Source organism: Chrysemys picta, chromosome 17 (genome assembly GCF_011386835.1).
Source record: "Chrysemys picta bellii isolate R12L10 chromosome 17, ASM1138683v2, whole genome shotgun sequence".
NCBI lineage: Eukaryota > Metazoa > Chordata > Testudines > Emydidae > Chrysemys > Chrysemys picta.
The window spans coordinates 21649807-21666174 of record NC_088807.1 but is presented as its reverse complement, the minus strand read 5'-3'; the positions used below and the strand labels follow the sequence as shown (position 1 = coordinate 21666174).

The following is a 16368-nucleotide window of genomic DNA, read 5'->3' as shown; positions in this document are numbered from 1 at the left end:
TATTTAATCTTTTTATTACTGACCTTGGCACAAAAAGTGGGGGTTTTGGTTGGCCAGCTCCCAGTGCCAAAGAAAGGTACTGAGCTGAGTTTTCCCAAGGACTTCAACCAAAACATACCATTTTAGGTCAAATATAAAACAGATTTATTAACTGCAGAAGGAGAGATTTGAAGTGGTTATAAGGAGCAGGCGCAGAGATCAGAGTTGGCTACTTAAGAAACAAAAATATATTCGCAGTCTAAGTTCTACAAATGAAATAGGATTTGAATCAGGCAGTGTCTCCCCCTGACAGATGGGATAAACAGGTTACAGATCCTTAGTACACAGACTGGACTTGATTCCAGCCTGGGGCCACCCTTCCCCAGTGCAAAGTCCTTGTCCTCCAGATGTTCCTCCAGGTGTTGTGTTGTGGGGAAGAGAAGCCCAGGGATTATGTCCCTTCCCCTCTTTTATATTTTCTGCCAGTTTGCTGGAAAGATCTTTGCTGTGACCCGGGGATCAGCCAGTCCCCATTGGTCAAGCAATCTCCATTGTACACAGTCTCTGGGATAGTGGATTCTTTCCTTGATGGGTGTTGAAGAGCCATTAACAGTGTCTGCCTGATCCTCTGTTGCAGTTGAAAGGTTGCTGTGGGCATCTCCCAAGCTCAAAACATATTTCAGTAGCACACAGAGCAATGCTTCAGAACGTCCCACACAAGGACAGCAGATACAATACAACAGGACATGAATGTTCAAGATATCAAGACTTTAAAATGATGCCTCACAAGGCAACTTTGTACCCAACCTATCATAATTCTATCGTGGTGGTGAATACAGGGGCTCCACGGTGCTACTTTGAGATATAGATTGTCACTCTGTGGTATCACCCTGCTGTGACTAGGGCCTGGGAAAGAGATGTAGAACATTTGAAGAACAGACTGTGAACTTCCTTTCCCATGCAGAGACTTCTGTTTGTGGTGTCCCTGTGCCCAGAGGGTGGGTGACTTGTTTCCTTTAACCTTCCCCATTCTTACTTGTTTTTTATGAGTTGCTGTTTAATAAATTGTATGTGCTCTGAACTCAACGTAATGATCAGTCAGGGAAGCAGCCAGTGCAAAGAGAGTGCCCAGAGTGAGGACACCCTCGCCCCTTTCCTAAATGACCATGACAAGACTGGGGGTGGAGCACCAGGGATCCGGGCCCAGCCTTGACGGGGTTACAAGGACTCTGCCTGATGGGAGGGAGGAAGGGGAGCCCTCGAGGTCAGGCAGGCCTCTGGGTAAAGGGAGTGGGAGCAAGGACTCAGATCCTTTCACTAGCCAATCCCACCGGGGCGGGTATAACCCAGGAAAGTTCCCCACAATAGCGGGATCATTCCCCCGCTTACACTAGGAGCGGGGTCAGCAGCCGCCCTGCCCGTCCGTCCGGCGAGTGAAATGAACAAGTTCCTCCCCCCAAAGCCCGGCTGTTCTGGAAACAAGCGGCTCTGCTCCGGTGACTCCCGAAGGAGCGAGACTTGGAGCTGGTCTGACTCCGGCTGTTGGCCGCGGTCGCTCAGCCCCCATTTCAATAGACAGGCCGGTTTTGATTCCTTGTCCAGGGGTTTAACCCGAAAGCTTTGCCTTTGAATGGCTGCTGCTGGGGGTTTGCCCAGGAGCCGAGTAGAACTAGGGGCTCGGTTTGAAACGAGCCCCGGCCTATGTAACGCTGGCGACGGAGAGAGTTTCTAACCCCCCTGAGCCCTCTGGGCCTGTGAGACCCTCTGCAAAGAGCAGCAGGGAATGGGAGTTTGGGGGGACAGGCCGAAGTTGGGGGATGTAGGGATTAGGGAGAGACGGACTGAGATCAGGGAGGGAGTGGGGAAAGGAATTTGAGGGGAGACAGAGAGGGGGTGGGTGGGTGGGTGCCAGAAGTGTGACAGGTTGGGCATTTGAGGGGAAACAGGAGATGGGGAGGAGGTGGAAAGGGAATGGTGGTGAGCGGGATGGGGGGATGGGGATGGGCTCCCCCCTCACAGAGTCGTGGTCGGCGGATGGGGTGTGTGTGGAGGGATTTGTTTTTCGGCCAAAACTCCAGCTGAGCTGGGGCACCTCTGGCCGGCTGGGGGAAGGTGGAGAGCCAGAGGCAGGCGATGACATCCTCCCGCCCCATGCTCCCCATGGCCATGGGGAAGATTCACTCTGAAATGCTCACAAGCGGGGAACCCAGGCACCCCCCAACCGTAGGGGGCAACTTTAGGGTTACCATATTTGAACTTTCAAAAAAGAGGACACTCCATGTGGGGGGGGTAGTCCCGCCCCCTATCAACTCCCTCCCACTTCCTGCCTCCTGACTGCCCCCCACAGACCCCCAACCCATCCAACCCCCCCGCTGCTTGTCCCCTGATTGCCCCCTCCAGGACCCCTGCCCCTAACTGCTCCCCCCCAGATCCCACCCCCTATCTAAGCTTCCTTTCTCCTTGTCCCTGACTGCCCCCTCCTGAGACCCTCCCACCCTAACTGCCCCCCCTAGGATTCCACCCCCACCTGTCCCCTGACTGCCCTGACTCCTATCCACACCCCCGCCCCCTGACAGGCCCCCCCAGAACCCCAACCCCTCCTTCTTCCTGTCCCCTGACTGCCCCCCGGAACCCCCTGCCCGTTCTCCAACCCCCCCAGCCCCCTAACCGTGCCGCTCAGACCACACGGAGCCAGACATGCTGCCGCACTCTCCCGCGGAGCGCACAGCCCCGCCCCCCCCCCCCCGAGTGCTGCCGGCGCGGGGCGCTGAGGCTGCAGGGGAGGGGGGTGAAGCAAGGGAGGGGCTCTCGCTGCCAGAGCCCCATGCGAGCGGCTCAATCCGGCCTGGCTTTAGATTTTTACAAAGTCCTCCTGGACGGCTATTTAAAACCCCAAAATCCGGACATGTCCGGGATAATCCAGACGTATGGTAACCCTAGGCAACTTCCATTGTCCCCCCTTCCCCGCCACTGCCCTGCCCCCCATAGCTCCTACCCCTCAGCCCCCACCCCCAATGTTCCCCCACATTCTGCCACCCCCCATATTCTCCTGCCCCCCTCCCAGTCACAGGTAGGTGCCATTTTCCATAGGGCAGCCTGGCTCCAAGTCCACTGGGGACACTGGGAGATGGCGGCCATCTGAACTGGAGGGGGGGATGGGCATTTGAGGGGAAATAGGGCATGGGACGGGGGTGTGAGGAGGGAGGGGCCATGGGGGGGCAGGGTGTGCGGGGAGCAGGATAGAGGGGGATTCGAAGGGGGATAGGCCAGGGCGGGGGCAGGATGGGAGATAGGGGGGCAGGCAGAGTTTGAGGGGTGTTAGCTGTGGGCGAATCTGTTGCTCATCCCCCTCCTGCTCCGTGGGACCAAGAACTGAGGCTTCCAGGTGGTTGAGGGGCAGCTGGTGAGCAGGGGGGTGGCGGAGTTAAGGCCCAATGGGACCATCCAGCCGGGCTCCTGCAGCACCTTTAACGCTGCCCCCGGCGTTACCCAGCGCTGGGTGAGAACGGACGGGCGACGGCGCAACCATCACACCTGGGTCCTGTCTCCCAGCTCCCCTGCTCTAACCACTAGACCCCACTCCCCTCCTGGAGCTGGGAATGGAGCCCCCTGACCCCCAGCTTTCTGCTGCCCTCTAGCCAATGGCATATAAACAAAGCCTGTGTCACGTGTCTCTCTAGGGGCCTGGCCACATGACCACTGACAGTGTCTCCTCCAGCTCGGGGGCAGGGTCTCTGCGGGGGCATTAGAAGGTCCCTGGGTCTCTCCCGGCTGGTGACCCGTTGGGGGCCCGGGATGGAATTTCTCTTCACGTTTTCTTTTGAACCTGGTTTATTTAATTCACACACTGAGAAAAGCCCCTTAGAACCAGTCATTACAGTGTAAAGCCGCCGTCACCGCTCAGCTATGGCACAAGGGGCAGCAAACCCAGGCGTCCCACATCGCGCCCGCTCCTCACACGGTGCCACGGCTCGTGTCGCAGGTGGGCAGGTTTGCAGGCTGAGAGGGAAGACTGCAGAGTCAAACCCTCCAGCACCAGGAAATACCCCAGTTATGGCATTCTGAACGACCTTAACTCTCCCCCTCATGCAGGACCATTACAACGCCAGCCTTTAATTGCATAATCACTTATTAAAGTTACCGACATGGGTCATCAGGCAGGCTTGAACCCAGAATGAAAAGGGGATGGATTTTTCATGGAAATTGTGGTCAGTGGAAGGTCGAAGACCAGACCCCCGTGGTCACCTGCTCTCAGCCTGATGCACCTTCCTCAAGGCTGCAGGGTACGTTGAGGTGACCTGTCCCCCCTCTCCACAGAGACACAGACAAGCTGGGAGCTGCATGACGCTTGGCCAGGCTGACGATCACCGGGTTTCTTTCGTTTTGCAAAGACCTCTGCTTACTTTGACCGCATTAGATTTCACCTGCAGATTTGAGAGAATGTATGATGGACACAGGAAGAGACGAGACATCGTCAACTTCCTGTAGAGGCAGCCAGCAGTTGAGTTCCTTATTTGCGGCTCGGTGGAGCTGGAGACCGGGGTGTTGGTGGCAGCGGTGAGGGGTCCCTCCCTGACCCCGTCATGGCGTCTGCTCTCACCGTCCTCTTCCTCGGTGAGTATCGGAGACAGCCAGGGCATGTGTCCATGGGGGGGATCTGAGACCAGGGTGTAGGATCCAGTTGCTCTGGTATCTGGTCCTTAACGGCCCTTCTCCTTTCCAGGCTGCTGGTTTGCCGGGCAGAGCGGGCTGTCGGGAGGTGAGTATTTGTGGGGAATGGGGCAGCTGAGGGAATTTCCACATAAAGGATCAGGGACATGGGTAGGGGGAGAAGGCGCAGATCCCCCAAAGGGATGATCCTATCAGATCTCTGCTCTCTCCCACACCCAGAGGTGGGGACTGAGATCTCGCTCCACTCATTACAGGGATGGGCACCACACAGGGTGAATTCACCTGCACTCAAAGCTCTGCCCCCAGAAAATACAGAGTGAAGGCACCAGCCACCCCACAGCGCCCCCGAACTATGCCTGAGGAGCTGGCAGGAGTCCCAGGGAATGGGTCAGTCAGAGCAGGGCTGTAAGACATGGACATGCAGGGGAACTGAAGCAAGGCACCGTTGTGTCTCACCCTCGGCTTGCTGCACACACGCATGTCACTGCTTTGCTTGTGGGTCCGGCTCAGCCCGGCCCGGCGTTCGGAACGTCCCCTGAACAGCTTTGGGAATATCCCGTCCCCAGAGGGGCCCCCGGCACCGTGCAGAGCGGAGCTCAATCCCCAGTGGCTGGGAGCAGTTTGGGGTGTCGGAGCAGAGCCAGAGTTTGAGCCCCAGGGGTGGGCAGGAAATGTCAGAACAACCGGGGGATTTTGCTCAAAGGACTCAGATTTGTCCCACGAACTCCCCCCCCCCCCGCCGCCGCACTCCTGTGCATACAGCACATTGCCGGACAATTGCAATAAATGTGGTTTTTAGAATATTTTAAACAATAATCCATGTTCAACCCAACTACAGCAGAACGGCAGCTCTGCTACAGCGTTAGAAAAACAGAAGGAGGGTGACTCTGATCTCAGCCCCCCAGAGTCAATCCAGAGTCACTCCTGACTGCAGCGGGGGCAGGGCTGAATTGACCCTGGAGAACTGAAGGAATCTGAGACTGGAAATCTCCTTTCCCCCTCCTGTGTCTCTCCCCGGCTGTGAGCCGCGGGGCCAGGCCTGCACCCCAGGGAGGGGCGGGGGGTAAAACACTGAAGTGACAGATGGGCAGAGGATTGAACCAGACAGACACGATTTGTGTCACCCCCACTTACTGCCTGTTTGTTTGTGCATCCAGAGGGGTCCTACCCCAAACCCTCCATCTCCGTCAGCCCCAGTGGGGTGATCCCCATGGGGGGAAATGTCACCATCCAGTGTTGGCATCAGCGCCTGGGCATGAGGATCCTCCTCTACAAGGCTGGAAATGAGACCCAGCTGACTTACACAGACCCTGCTGGCTCTGAGGCTGAATTTCCCATCACCAGCGCCAGACGGGAACACGGTGGCAGCTACAGCTGTCGTTATAGCAACAGAACAGGACCAGCTGCCTACTCGGAGCCCAGCGACCCTGTGCAGATCATTGTAGCAGGTGAGGGGCCCAGCCCAGCATCTCCTGCCCCACACCCAGCTAGATCCCTGGGGGGCTCGCACTGATGGGCCACTCAGAGCCAGGCTCTGCCCTGGGCCCAGCAGAGGGGACGCCCGGCTGGGCAGCGGGGACAGTAACTGGGGGGATCCCAGCCAGTGGGAGCAGCCTTCTACCCTGCACATGGTCTGATGCTGCCCTGGTCACTGCGGTGTCGGGCGCTTGCCAGTCGAGCATTAAGCGACGTGGCCCCGTCTGTCACGGGCGGGTCGTTCTCTCTCGTCCTCTCCCCAGGGGAGGTCTGTGCCCACCGCGGAGGGTCTTGGAGCCGGAGATGGGGAGGTCGGGGGGCCCTTGGCTGCTGGGGGAGCTCATTCTGCAGCCTGGGCCCAGCCCCGGAGGAAGTTCTGTCCCCTGCCCAGAAGAGCGTGACGCTGATGGTGGCCGGGCCGGAGGCAGGGAGCCATCACCGGGTGGTCACCCCAGAGCTGTGGGCTGTTATCGGGTGTCTGCCCTGCAGCTGGGGGCTGGCGGGAGGCACCCCGGCTAGCTCTGATGGAGCTGAAAATAGCAATGGAGCCATGGCCGAGGAGGACTAGCCACTCGCGTGTGCACCCAGCACCCTGGGCAGCTTGTCCTCGAGCAACCAGTCTGGGCCCACGCACCCGGCACTCGCAGCACCCTGCAGCCGGAGCCGGGAATACACTGGGCTCAGCCCTCGGGCACCTCGGAGATCAGAGCAGAGACCTCGCACTTGACTCCGTCTGCGGGAAACCGATGCAGGGGTCAGCTCCAGCTGTGCACTGCGCCAGAGAACAGCCCCATCACTCTGTGTCCAGGACAGGCCGGACGCAGTGAACGAGGCAGGGGCCACACACGGGCATATGAGGACCCAAGAACTAGGGAGCGGCGGCTCAGTGTCTGTGGGGCTGGGAGCCCAGCTCGCAGGGCGGGATTCTGGGTGGGGGGGACTCTGGGATCTGGGAGAGAATCTCTGCCTGCAGTCCCCTGGATCTGCCCATGGCTGGGGCAGGCTGGGGAGGCCGGGGCTGGGTGGGTGCCCGGGTCTGGCTCTCACAGCCTGTCTCCTGTGCGCAGATCCCAGCTTACCCAGACCCTCCATCTCTCTGAGCCCCACTGGGGTCACCGCCCCAGGGGCAGATGTCACCGCCCCAGGGGCAGACGCCACCATCTGGTGTCAGGGGCAGCGCCAGGACATGAGTCACTGAGGGGTTCCTCAGCCATGGGGGAGCAGCAGCCGCTGAAGATTCGGGGCTGAGGCTGTGCAGATCTCTGCCCCTAAATTCCCTCTAAGCTGCCGCGGTCAGGGAGAGGAACTTCTCCCCTGGCCCTGGGCTGTTGCAGTGAGAGAGGGCTGAGGGAAGTCCTCACTCCCTGCCACAGCTCTGGGGCAGCCTGCAACCCAAATCCCTCATCCCCAGACCCACCCCAGAGCCCCCACCCCCAGCCGGAGCCCTCACTCCCCCCACACCCCAACCCTCTGCCCCAGCCCTGAGCCCCCTCCCGCACTTCGAACCCCTCGGCCCCACCCCCGCCACACATCACCTCTCTGTGCACATAACAAAACTGATTCCGCACATGGATGTAAAAAATTAGTGGGAACACGGCCCTGCCCCCCAGGGGGAGCTGCAGAGCAGGGGGTTTTCCCAGGAGATGCTCCCCCGGCTGCCCCAGGTCTGGGGACACACAGAGGAGTCGGGGCCCAGGTGCTGCCCAGCCGGCCCCGCCCCCAGCCTGTGACTGCATTCCCTCGCTGGCTGTGTGAGGCCCACCTAGGGTGACCAGATGTCCCGATTTTATAGGGACAGTCCCGATATTTGGGGCTTTTTCTTATATAGGCTCCTATTACCTAGGGTTACCATATCTCATAAATAAAAAAAGAGGACCCTCCACGGGCCATGGCCCCGCCCCTAGCCCCGCCCCAACTCCGCCCCCTCCCCACCCTAACTCCGCCCCCTCCTCCCTCCCACTCCCAGCCAGGGGGAAAGGGCTGCCCCAGTGCTACCAGCTCCATGGTTTGCCGGGCAGCCCCCAGACCCTGTGCCCCCGGCCGGCGCTTCCCCAGCGCAGCTGGAGCCCGGGAGGGGAAGCACCCAGCCGGGGGCGCAGGGTCTGGAGGCTGCCCAGCAAACCCGTGAAGCCAGTAGCGCTCGGGCTTTGGGCAGCCCCTATGCCTCCGGACCCTGCGCCCCCAGCCGGGCACTTCCCCTCCGGGGCTCCGGCGGCTCTGCGTAACTTACACTGTATAAGTTACACAGAGCCGAAGAGGAGCAGAGCCTCCGCAGCTGGAGGCTCTGCTCCTCTTAGGCTCTGTTTAAGAGCTGGGCTGCCCCAGCGCTACCGGCTTCGGGCAGCCCCCCTGCCTCCAGACCCTGCGCCCCCAGCCGGGCACTTCCCCTCCCCGGTTCCCGCGGCGCAGGGTCTGGAGGCATGGGGCTGCCCGAAGCCGGTAACGTTCAGGCAGCCCGGCTCTTAAACAGAGCCGCCATTTTCCCGGACATGTTCCGCTTTTTGGCAATTCCCCCCGGACGGGGGTTTGATTGCCGAAAAGCCGGACATGTCCGGGAAAAAGAGGACGTATGGTAACCCTACTATTACCCCCCACCCCCGTCCCGATTTTTCACGCTTGCTGTCTGATCACCCTAGGCCCCCACCAGTGCGGTGACTCTGCCAGGATCTGTCTCACAGCCTGTCCCCTTCTCACTGCAGAGCTCAGCTACCCCAAACCCTCCATCTCCCTGCGCCCCAGCGGGGGGGTCGCCCCAGGGGGAGCTGTGACCATCCGATGTCGGGGTTCACAGCAGAATGTGAGGTTCCATCTGGGCAAATATGGGAACCCGACCACGCTGCAGGACGCGAAGCCTGCTGCTGGGAACGTGGCTGAGTTTCTCATTTGCAACGTGAGCCAGGGAGATGGAGGGAGCTACAGCTGCTATTATCAGCACAAATCGGACCCAGCCACCTGGTCACATCCCAGCGACCCTGTGGAGCTGGTGGTAGCAGGTGAGTTGCCCGGCTCAGGATCCCCACTCCCAGCCAGATCCTCAGGGGCAGGGCCATGTGCAAGGGGGGCAAGCAGTGCAGGGCCCCCCGAATCAGTGGGGCCGGAGCACAGAACTCCTCCGGGGAGCAGAGCCAGCTCCTCTGGCTGCGGGGGGCACACAAAGTGCCCCTCCAAAAGCGGCCACATTTTTATTCCTGTTCTCGCCCCTGATCAGGGGGTCTCTGCACCAATGGGACGCTCAGAGCCAGGCTCTGCCCTGAACCCTGGGCCCAGCAGAGGGGACGCCCGGCTTGGGGGCAAGGACAGAATCACTGGGGGTTTCCCCAGCAAGGGGAGAGCAGCAGCTGCTGGAGGTTTGAGGCAGAAGGAGGGGGGATCCCGGCCCCAGGGGGAGCTGCAGAGCAAGGGGCTTTCCGAGGGGGATGCTCCCCTGGCTGCCCCGGCTCTGGGGATGCACAGAGGAGTTGGGGCCCAGGGGCTGCCCAGGGAGTCTCGGAGCGAGTCTGGGCTGTCGGTTTGATTCAGCCCCGGTTGGCAGACAAGCTCTCCTTCAGCTCTGTAGACACAGGGATGTTCCTCCTCCCAAATAGGGAGAGCCGCACCCAGACCTGTTCCGCAGTGACTCCAGGTGTGAATGGCACCTGGCTGGAGCAGGGATTGTCTGTGCGTCGTGTGTCTGTACAGCTCCGAGCACACAGCGGGGCTGGCCCACGACAGGGGCTCCTGGTAATTAATACGAGTCAGTAATGATTTTGGTTCCGGTTTCCGTGGAGCCAGGCAGGGGCTGTATCTGCGCTCAGGGTCTCGCTGGGCCGATCCTCCCCACTCTGGGATCCCGGGGGCGCTGAGCCGGCCCGAATCCCTGGGTCCCGTCCTCTCCCCAGGGACACTGGCTCAGCCCGGGGAAGAGCCGCCATTGCTGGTTGTGGGTGGGGGTGTGTGTCCCTGTATAACTAACCACACACACCAGGGCTCCAGCTTTCTCACCCCCACACCCCACCCCTGACAGATGCTGGTTCTATTCCCGCAGTGGGAAACGACCAGACTCAGCCGGCAAAGACACTGGCTCCCACCTGCCCAGGCAGCACGGGGCCAGGTACCAGGGCTGGGAGCACGAAATCACCATCAACCCCCACAGAAACAGGTTTGTGCTGCCCAAGGAGCTGCCCCCGGGGGGGAGCCACGAAGGGCTGGGTGGGTGGGATGGGGACAGATCCCCAGCGAATGCCCCATCTGAACACACCCCAGACTCATTCCATATGCGGGGGGGGGGGGAGGGGCGGTCACTGGACAGATGCCAGATTGGCTTGGTGGGGACAGGGCCTGGGAGAGCTTCCCCCCAAGGCACAGCCCCACCCCGGGGGTCCCACAGACTGGGGAGATGCAGGGAGCTACAGCTGCCAATATAGCACCAAGTGAGACCTGCCTGTCTGGTCGGAGCCCAACGACCTCGTGGAGCTGGTGGTAGCAGGTGAGGGGCCTGACTTGGTGTCCCCGTTCCCAGCCCCACCCAGAGCTGGACCCTCAGGGGGTCTTGGCCCCAATGGGACACTCAGTGCCAGGCTCTGCCCTGACCCCTGGGCCCAGTAGAGGGGACGCCCAAACGGGGAGCGGGGATGGAGTCACTGGGGGGTTCCCCAGCCAGGGGGCATCAGTATCCGCTGGAGTTTCAGGGCCGATGGCTGGGTGCCCAGTTCCCTCCCTCCCCCATCCCAGCCGATGCTCATTTTCATCCCATTGAGGGAACCGACCCACCTGGGTCCCAGCAGACAGAACTGATGGATTCAATTCTTCTATCGAGAGGGTGATGGATAGATCCATGGGGATGGCTGGCCATGGGTCAGTGGGAATGTGGGTCCTTGGGAACGTAGGGCAGTGGACAGATGGGAGCACGTCTGGTGACAGATACGAAGATGGACTAAGACTTTGTCTATATGAAAACGACCCGAAACGACGAATCCCGTGTGGTTTCCAACCCCCACTGGTGATCTCAGAGCGAGTCGGGGCTGTCGGTATTAGCGCCCCCTGGTTTGATACAGCCCCGTTTGGCAGACAAGCTCCCCTGTAGCTCTAGAGACACAGGGACGTTCCTCCCCCGAAATAGGGACAGCCGCACCCAGACCTGCTCCGCAGTGACTCCAGGTGTGAATGGCACCTGTCTGGGGCAGGGACCATCTCCGTGTCGTGTGTCTGTACAGCTCCGAGCACACGGGGGAACTGGCCCCAGTAATTAATACGAGTCAGTAATGATTTTGGTTCTGGTAACTGTGGAGCCAGGCAGGGGCTGTATCTGCGCTCAGGGTCTTGCTGTGCCGGGGAAGAGCCGCCATTGCCGGTTGGTGGGAGGAGAGGTTCCCTGTGTAACTAACCACAGACACCAGGGCTCCAGTTTTCTCACCCCTGCGCCCCACCCCTGACAGACACTGGTTCTATTCCCACAGGGGGAACCGACCCGACTCAGATGGGAACGACACCAGCTTCCACCCACCCAAGCAGCCCAGGACCAGATACCAGTACGGGGGGCAGGAACTCGCCATCAACGACCCGAGACACAGGTTTGTGCCGCCCCCCGGGGGAGCCACGAAGGGCTGGCTGGGTGGGACAGGGGCAGATCCCCACAGCGAATGCCCTGTCTGAACCCCCCCCCCCCCAGATTCATTTCATATGCTGTGTGGGTGTCACTGGAAAGATGCCAGATTGGCTTGGTGGGGACAGGGCCTGGGAGAGCTTCCCCCCAACGCACAGCCCCACCACGGGGGTCCCACAGACCGGGGAAATGGAGGGAGCTACAGCTGCCAATATAGCACCAAGCAGGACCCGCCGTCTGGTCGAAGGCCAGTGACCTCGTGCAGCTGGTGGTAGCAGGTGAGGGGCCTGGCTCGGCGTCCCCGCTCCCAACACCACACCCAGCTGGGCCCTCAGGGGGTCTTGGCCCCAGTGGGATGCTCAGAGCCAGGCTCTGCCCTGAGCTCTGGGCCCAGCAGAGGGGACACACAAACGGGGAGCGGGGACGGAGTCACTGGGGTGTTCCCCAGCCAGGGGGCAGCAGCAGCCACTGGAGTTTCAGGGACGATGTCTAGGTGCTTGGCTCCCTCCCTCCCCCATCCCAGCCGATGCTCATTTTCATCCTATTGAGGGAACTGACACAGGTGGGCCCAAGCAGCCCCCCCAGCCCACCCCATCCCCCGACACAGCCGGCAGGAGAAGGTGAGTGGGAGAAATGGAACAATTCATCCCCCAGGGAACCGGGCTCCCCGCTCAGACGCCCACGGGGCCATTTGGGCCGTTTGAAGGGGGATGTCCCTGCAGACACAACTGATGGGTTCAGTTCTTCTAGCTAGAGGGTGATGGACAGATCCATGGGAACGGACGGCCATGGGGCGATGGGAATATGGGGCGGTGGACAGATGGGAGCATGTCTGGTGACAGATAGAAAGATGGACTAAGACCTTGTCTACATGAAAACTGGACCTGAAATGATGAATCCCGTGTGGTTCCCAACTAGGGTGACCAGATAGCAAGTGTGAAAAATCGGGATGGGGGTGGTGGGTAATAGAAGCCCATATAAAAAAAAGCCCCAAATATCAGGACTGTCCCTATAAAATCGGGACATCTGGTCACCCTATTCCCAACCCCCACTGGTGATCTCAGAGCCAGTCTGGGCTGTCGGAATTAGCGCCCCCTGGTTTGATACAGCCCCGTTTGGCAGACAAGCTCCCCTGTAGCTCTATAGACACAGGGACGTTCCTCCCCCGAAATAGGGGCAGCCGCACCCAGACCTGCTCCGCAGTGACTCCAGGTGTGAATGGCACCTGGCTGGGGCAGGGACCGTCTCTGTGTCGTGTGTCTGTACAGCTCCAAGCACACGGGGGAGCTGGCCCAGGACAGGGGCTCCTGGTAATTAATACTAATCAGTAATGATTTTATCTCCGGTTTCCGTGGAGCCAGGCAGGGGCTGTATCTGCGCTCAGGGTCTCGCTGGGTCGATCCTCCCCGTTCTGGGATCCCAGGGGCGCTGAGCCGGCCCGAATCCCTGGGTCCCGTCTTCTCCCCAGGGACACCGGCTCAGCCCGGGGAAGATACGCCATTGCCGGTTGGGGGGAGGAGAGATTCCCTGTATAACTAACCACAGACACCAGGTATCAGAGGGGTAGCCGTGTTAGTCTGAATCTGTAAAAAGCAGCAGAGGGTCCTGTGGCACCATTAAGACTAACAGAAGTATTGGGAGCATAAGCTTTCGTGGGTAAGAACCTCACTTCTTCAGATGCAAGTAATGGAAATCTCCAGAGGCAGGTATAAATCAGTGTGGAGATAACGAGGTTAGTTCAATCAGGGAGGGTGAGGTGCTCTGCTAGCAGTTGAGGTGTGAACACCAAGGGAGGAGAAACTGCTTCTTGTAGTTGGCTAGCCATTCACAGTCTTTGTTTAATCCTGATCTGATGGTGTCAAATTTGCAAATGAACTGGAGCTCAGCGGTGTCTCTTATGCTCCCAATACTTCTGTTAGTCTTAATGGTGCCACAGGACCCTCTGTTGCTTTTCACAGACACCAGGGCTCCAGCTTCCTCACCCCCGCGCCCCTGACATATGCTGGTTCTATTCCCGCAGGGAGAACTGACACAACTCAGTCAGGAACAACACCGGCTTCCACCCGCCCAGGCAGCGCGAGGCCAGGTACCAGGGCTCGCGGGGGGGGGGAAATCACCATCAAACCAGCCCTGGAAACAGCCCCACCCTGGGGACCCCACAAACCGGGGTGCTGTGCTGCCCACTGGCACCACAACGCCACCCATGTGGGGCACAGTTCGGTGCTTTTCCCCTTAAGAGAACGGCACCAGGGATAATGATCCTGTGTATCCCGTCTGCCTGAGTTTACAGACAGCCCAGCGGAACGGCTCGGAAGCAGGGCTCCCCCTTCGCTGGGGTGCTGCCCAGTGTGGCATTAACCCTGGAACCTCTCAATCCAGATAGACATGGTGTAACACTTGAACCCACCGATCCAGAGTGACATGTTGTTGACTCTGGAACCTAATGATGGATGTTGCGATGACAGCACCGTTACCTCTTCCGCTGCTGATCACTTCAGCAGGGCATGGTTCTCCCAATGATCTCAAGGCCCCCACCCTGGCCAGAAGCCCCCTCCACTGCCATCCCCCCACCCATATGATTCCTACGCAGAAGTGAGCTGAAGCTGCTGAGAAATTCCCAGGACAGGGGTAGGACCCAATTCGGGGGTTGCTGCAGGATCTGGGCCCAGCTGGCTTCCCAGGGGCCAGAGGTACATCCCCACACACACACCCTGCCCCCACCCCAGTACAGCCCTCTGCCATTGGGAATGATCCCCCTGACCACCATTGCCCAGAATCCCCTCTGCTTCTGCCCCCCCACTAGCCCTATAGAATGTTCTGCTGTGGGTCCCTGGGTCCTCGCGGTGGGAGGGGCTGGGGCAGCAGGTAAGGAACCAGCCACTCACGGTGCTCACGGCCTGGTGCTGCTTCCCAGGGGGATCGGAAGCAAGCGCAGCACCGGTTCTGACCCGCACCATCATCGCCGGGGTGAGCGCGGCAGCCGCCGTCCTCCTCCTCCTGCTCCTCCTCCTGGCCTTCGTCTGCTACAGAAGAACCCGAGGAAGTGAGTGCCCTGCCAGCGAGGGAAGGGTTAAACCCGCTGCGAAGCCGGGCTGGGAAGGGGTCATGGCTGGGACGGGAGACAGGGAAGGAAACCCAGGGGGTGGGGCAGGGGCCCAGCAGGGGGCGCTCTCCCCTGGCAGTCAGAGCCGGCCCCAAAGCCCCTGGGCAGCACAAGGGGGCGCTGGGCTGCAAAGGGTATAGGCTCAGCAGGGGGCACGGTGCTGCAGGGGGTGGGGCAGAGGGCTCACTAGGGGGCGCTGTGGTGCAGGGGGTGGGGCAGAGGGCTCACTAGGGGGCGCTGTGGTGCAGGGGGTGGGGCAGAGGGCTCACTAGGGGGCGCTGTGGTGCAGGGGGTGGGGCAGAGGGCTCACTAGGGGGCGCTGTGGTGCAGGGGGTGGGGCAGAGGGCTCACTAGCGGGCGCTGTGCTGCAGGGGGTGGGGCAGAGGGCTCACTAGGGGGTGCTGTGCTGCAGGGGGTGGGGCAGAGGGCTCACTAGGGGGTGCTGTGGTGCAGGGGGTGGGGCAGAGGGCTCACTAGGGGGCACTGTGGTGCAGGGGGTGGGGCAGAGGGCTCACTAGGGGGTGCTGTGCTGCAGGGGGTGGGGCAGAGGGCTCACTAGGGGGCGCTGTGGTGCAGGGCGCTGGGCTCAATCTGTCTCTAGGGTATCCAGGTTCAGCAGCTAGAGGGTGAGGTGCTCCCCAGGCAGAGCGGCGGGGGGGGGCTCTCTCCTGGGCCCCCCATCCCAGATGCCCTGTAGAGCTGAGGGGCAGGGTTGGTACACGGGATCTGGGTCGACTCATGGACGATTCTGCTTCGTGTCTCCGCAGGGAAAGGACCAGCCCCGAGACAGAGCAGGTGAGACCCCAGCTCCGCTCCCCACCCCCCATCTACCTGACACAGGACTCCTGGGTTCTCTCCCCGGCTCAGAGTGGCGACTAGGATCTAATGGTTAGATCAAGAGGTCTGGGAGGCAGAACTCCTGGGTTCTCTCCCTAGCTCTGGGAAGGGAGTGGGGTCTAATAGTTAGATTGGAGTCGGCTGGGAGCCAGGACTCCTGGGATCTCTTCCTGGCTCTGGGAGGGGAGTGAGGCCTAATGGATAGATGAGGGGGGCTGGGAGCCAGGACTCCTGGGTTCTGTTACTATCTCTCTCTCTTTCTCCCCGTAGGGAGTCCGAGGCTGCAGCCACAGTCTGTAAGTCACACATGAGGGGGCAGCCATGGAGCAGGGGGGAGCGGCGGGTGCCCCTGGCAGGGGCCACATCCTGTGTGGGGGGGCATGCTGATGTGGGGTGCAGCCTTGATTCACTGTGTGCCTTTGGAGGTGCCCCTGCCCCCCTTTGTGCCTCAGTTTCCCTCACTGCACCATGGGGCTTGTGACCCTGCCCCACCCCAGTATGCCATGGGGCAGGCGAGCCAGTCTGCGACCGGCTCAGATGTGGGGTGGGGGCCTGGGCCCGGGGCCCTGATCTGGGCCCAGCCGCTCACTGGTGGGTGTCTCTATTCCACAGACGCCCTCATGGCTGAAGGGAAGCAGATGGATGTCCTGGTAAGTGCCCCCCACTCCTCCACCACCCCCAGCACCAGTGCAGCATCCAACCTCTACACCCACCCCCGCCA

The 16368-nt window shown here is 60.7% G+C and overlaps 1 protein-coding gene across 1 annotated transcript in view; it reads left to right on the top strand.

The window, feature by feature from the left end:
* The window catches only part of LOC101940632 (leukocyte immunoglobulin-like receptor subfamily B member 1), a 37161-nt gene that overhangs the window by 19495 nt on the left and 1298 nt on the right, over nt 1-16368 (top strand). The window contains exons 8-18 of the mRNA XM_065570959.1: nt 4485-4593; nt 4703-4738; nt 5808-6098; nt 8826-9119; nt 10151-10264; nt 11562-11675; nt 13728-13793; nt 14622-14750; nt 15578-15605; nt 15918-15943; nt 16260-16297. Coding sequence (XP_065427031.1) covers nt 4485-4593; nt 4703-4738; nt 5808-6098; nt 8826-9119; nt 10151-10264; nt 11562-11675; nt 13728-13793; nt 14622-14750; nt 15578-15605; nt 15918-15943; nt 16260-16297 — 1245 coding nt within the window. The remainder of the gene's footprint in view (nt 1-4484; nt 4594-4702; nt 4739-5807; nt 6099-8825; nt 9120-10150; nt 10265-11561; nt 11676-13727; nt 13794-14621; nt 14751-15577; nt 15606-15917; nt 15944-16259; nt 16298-16368) is intronic.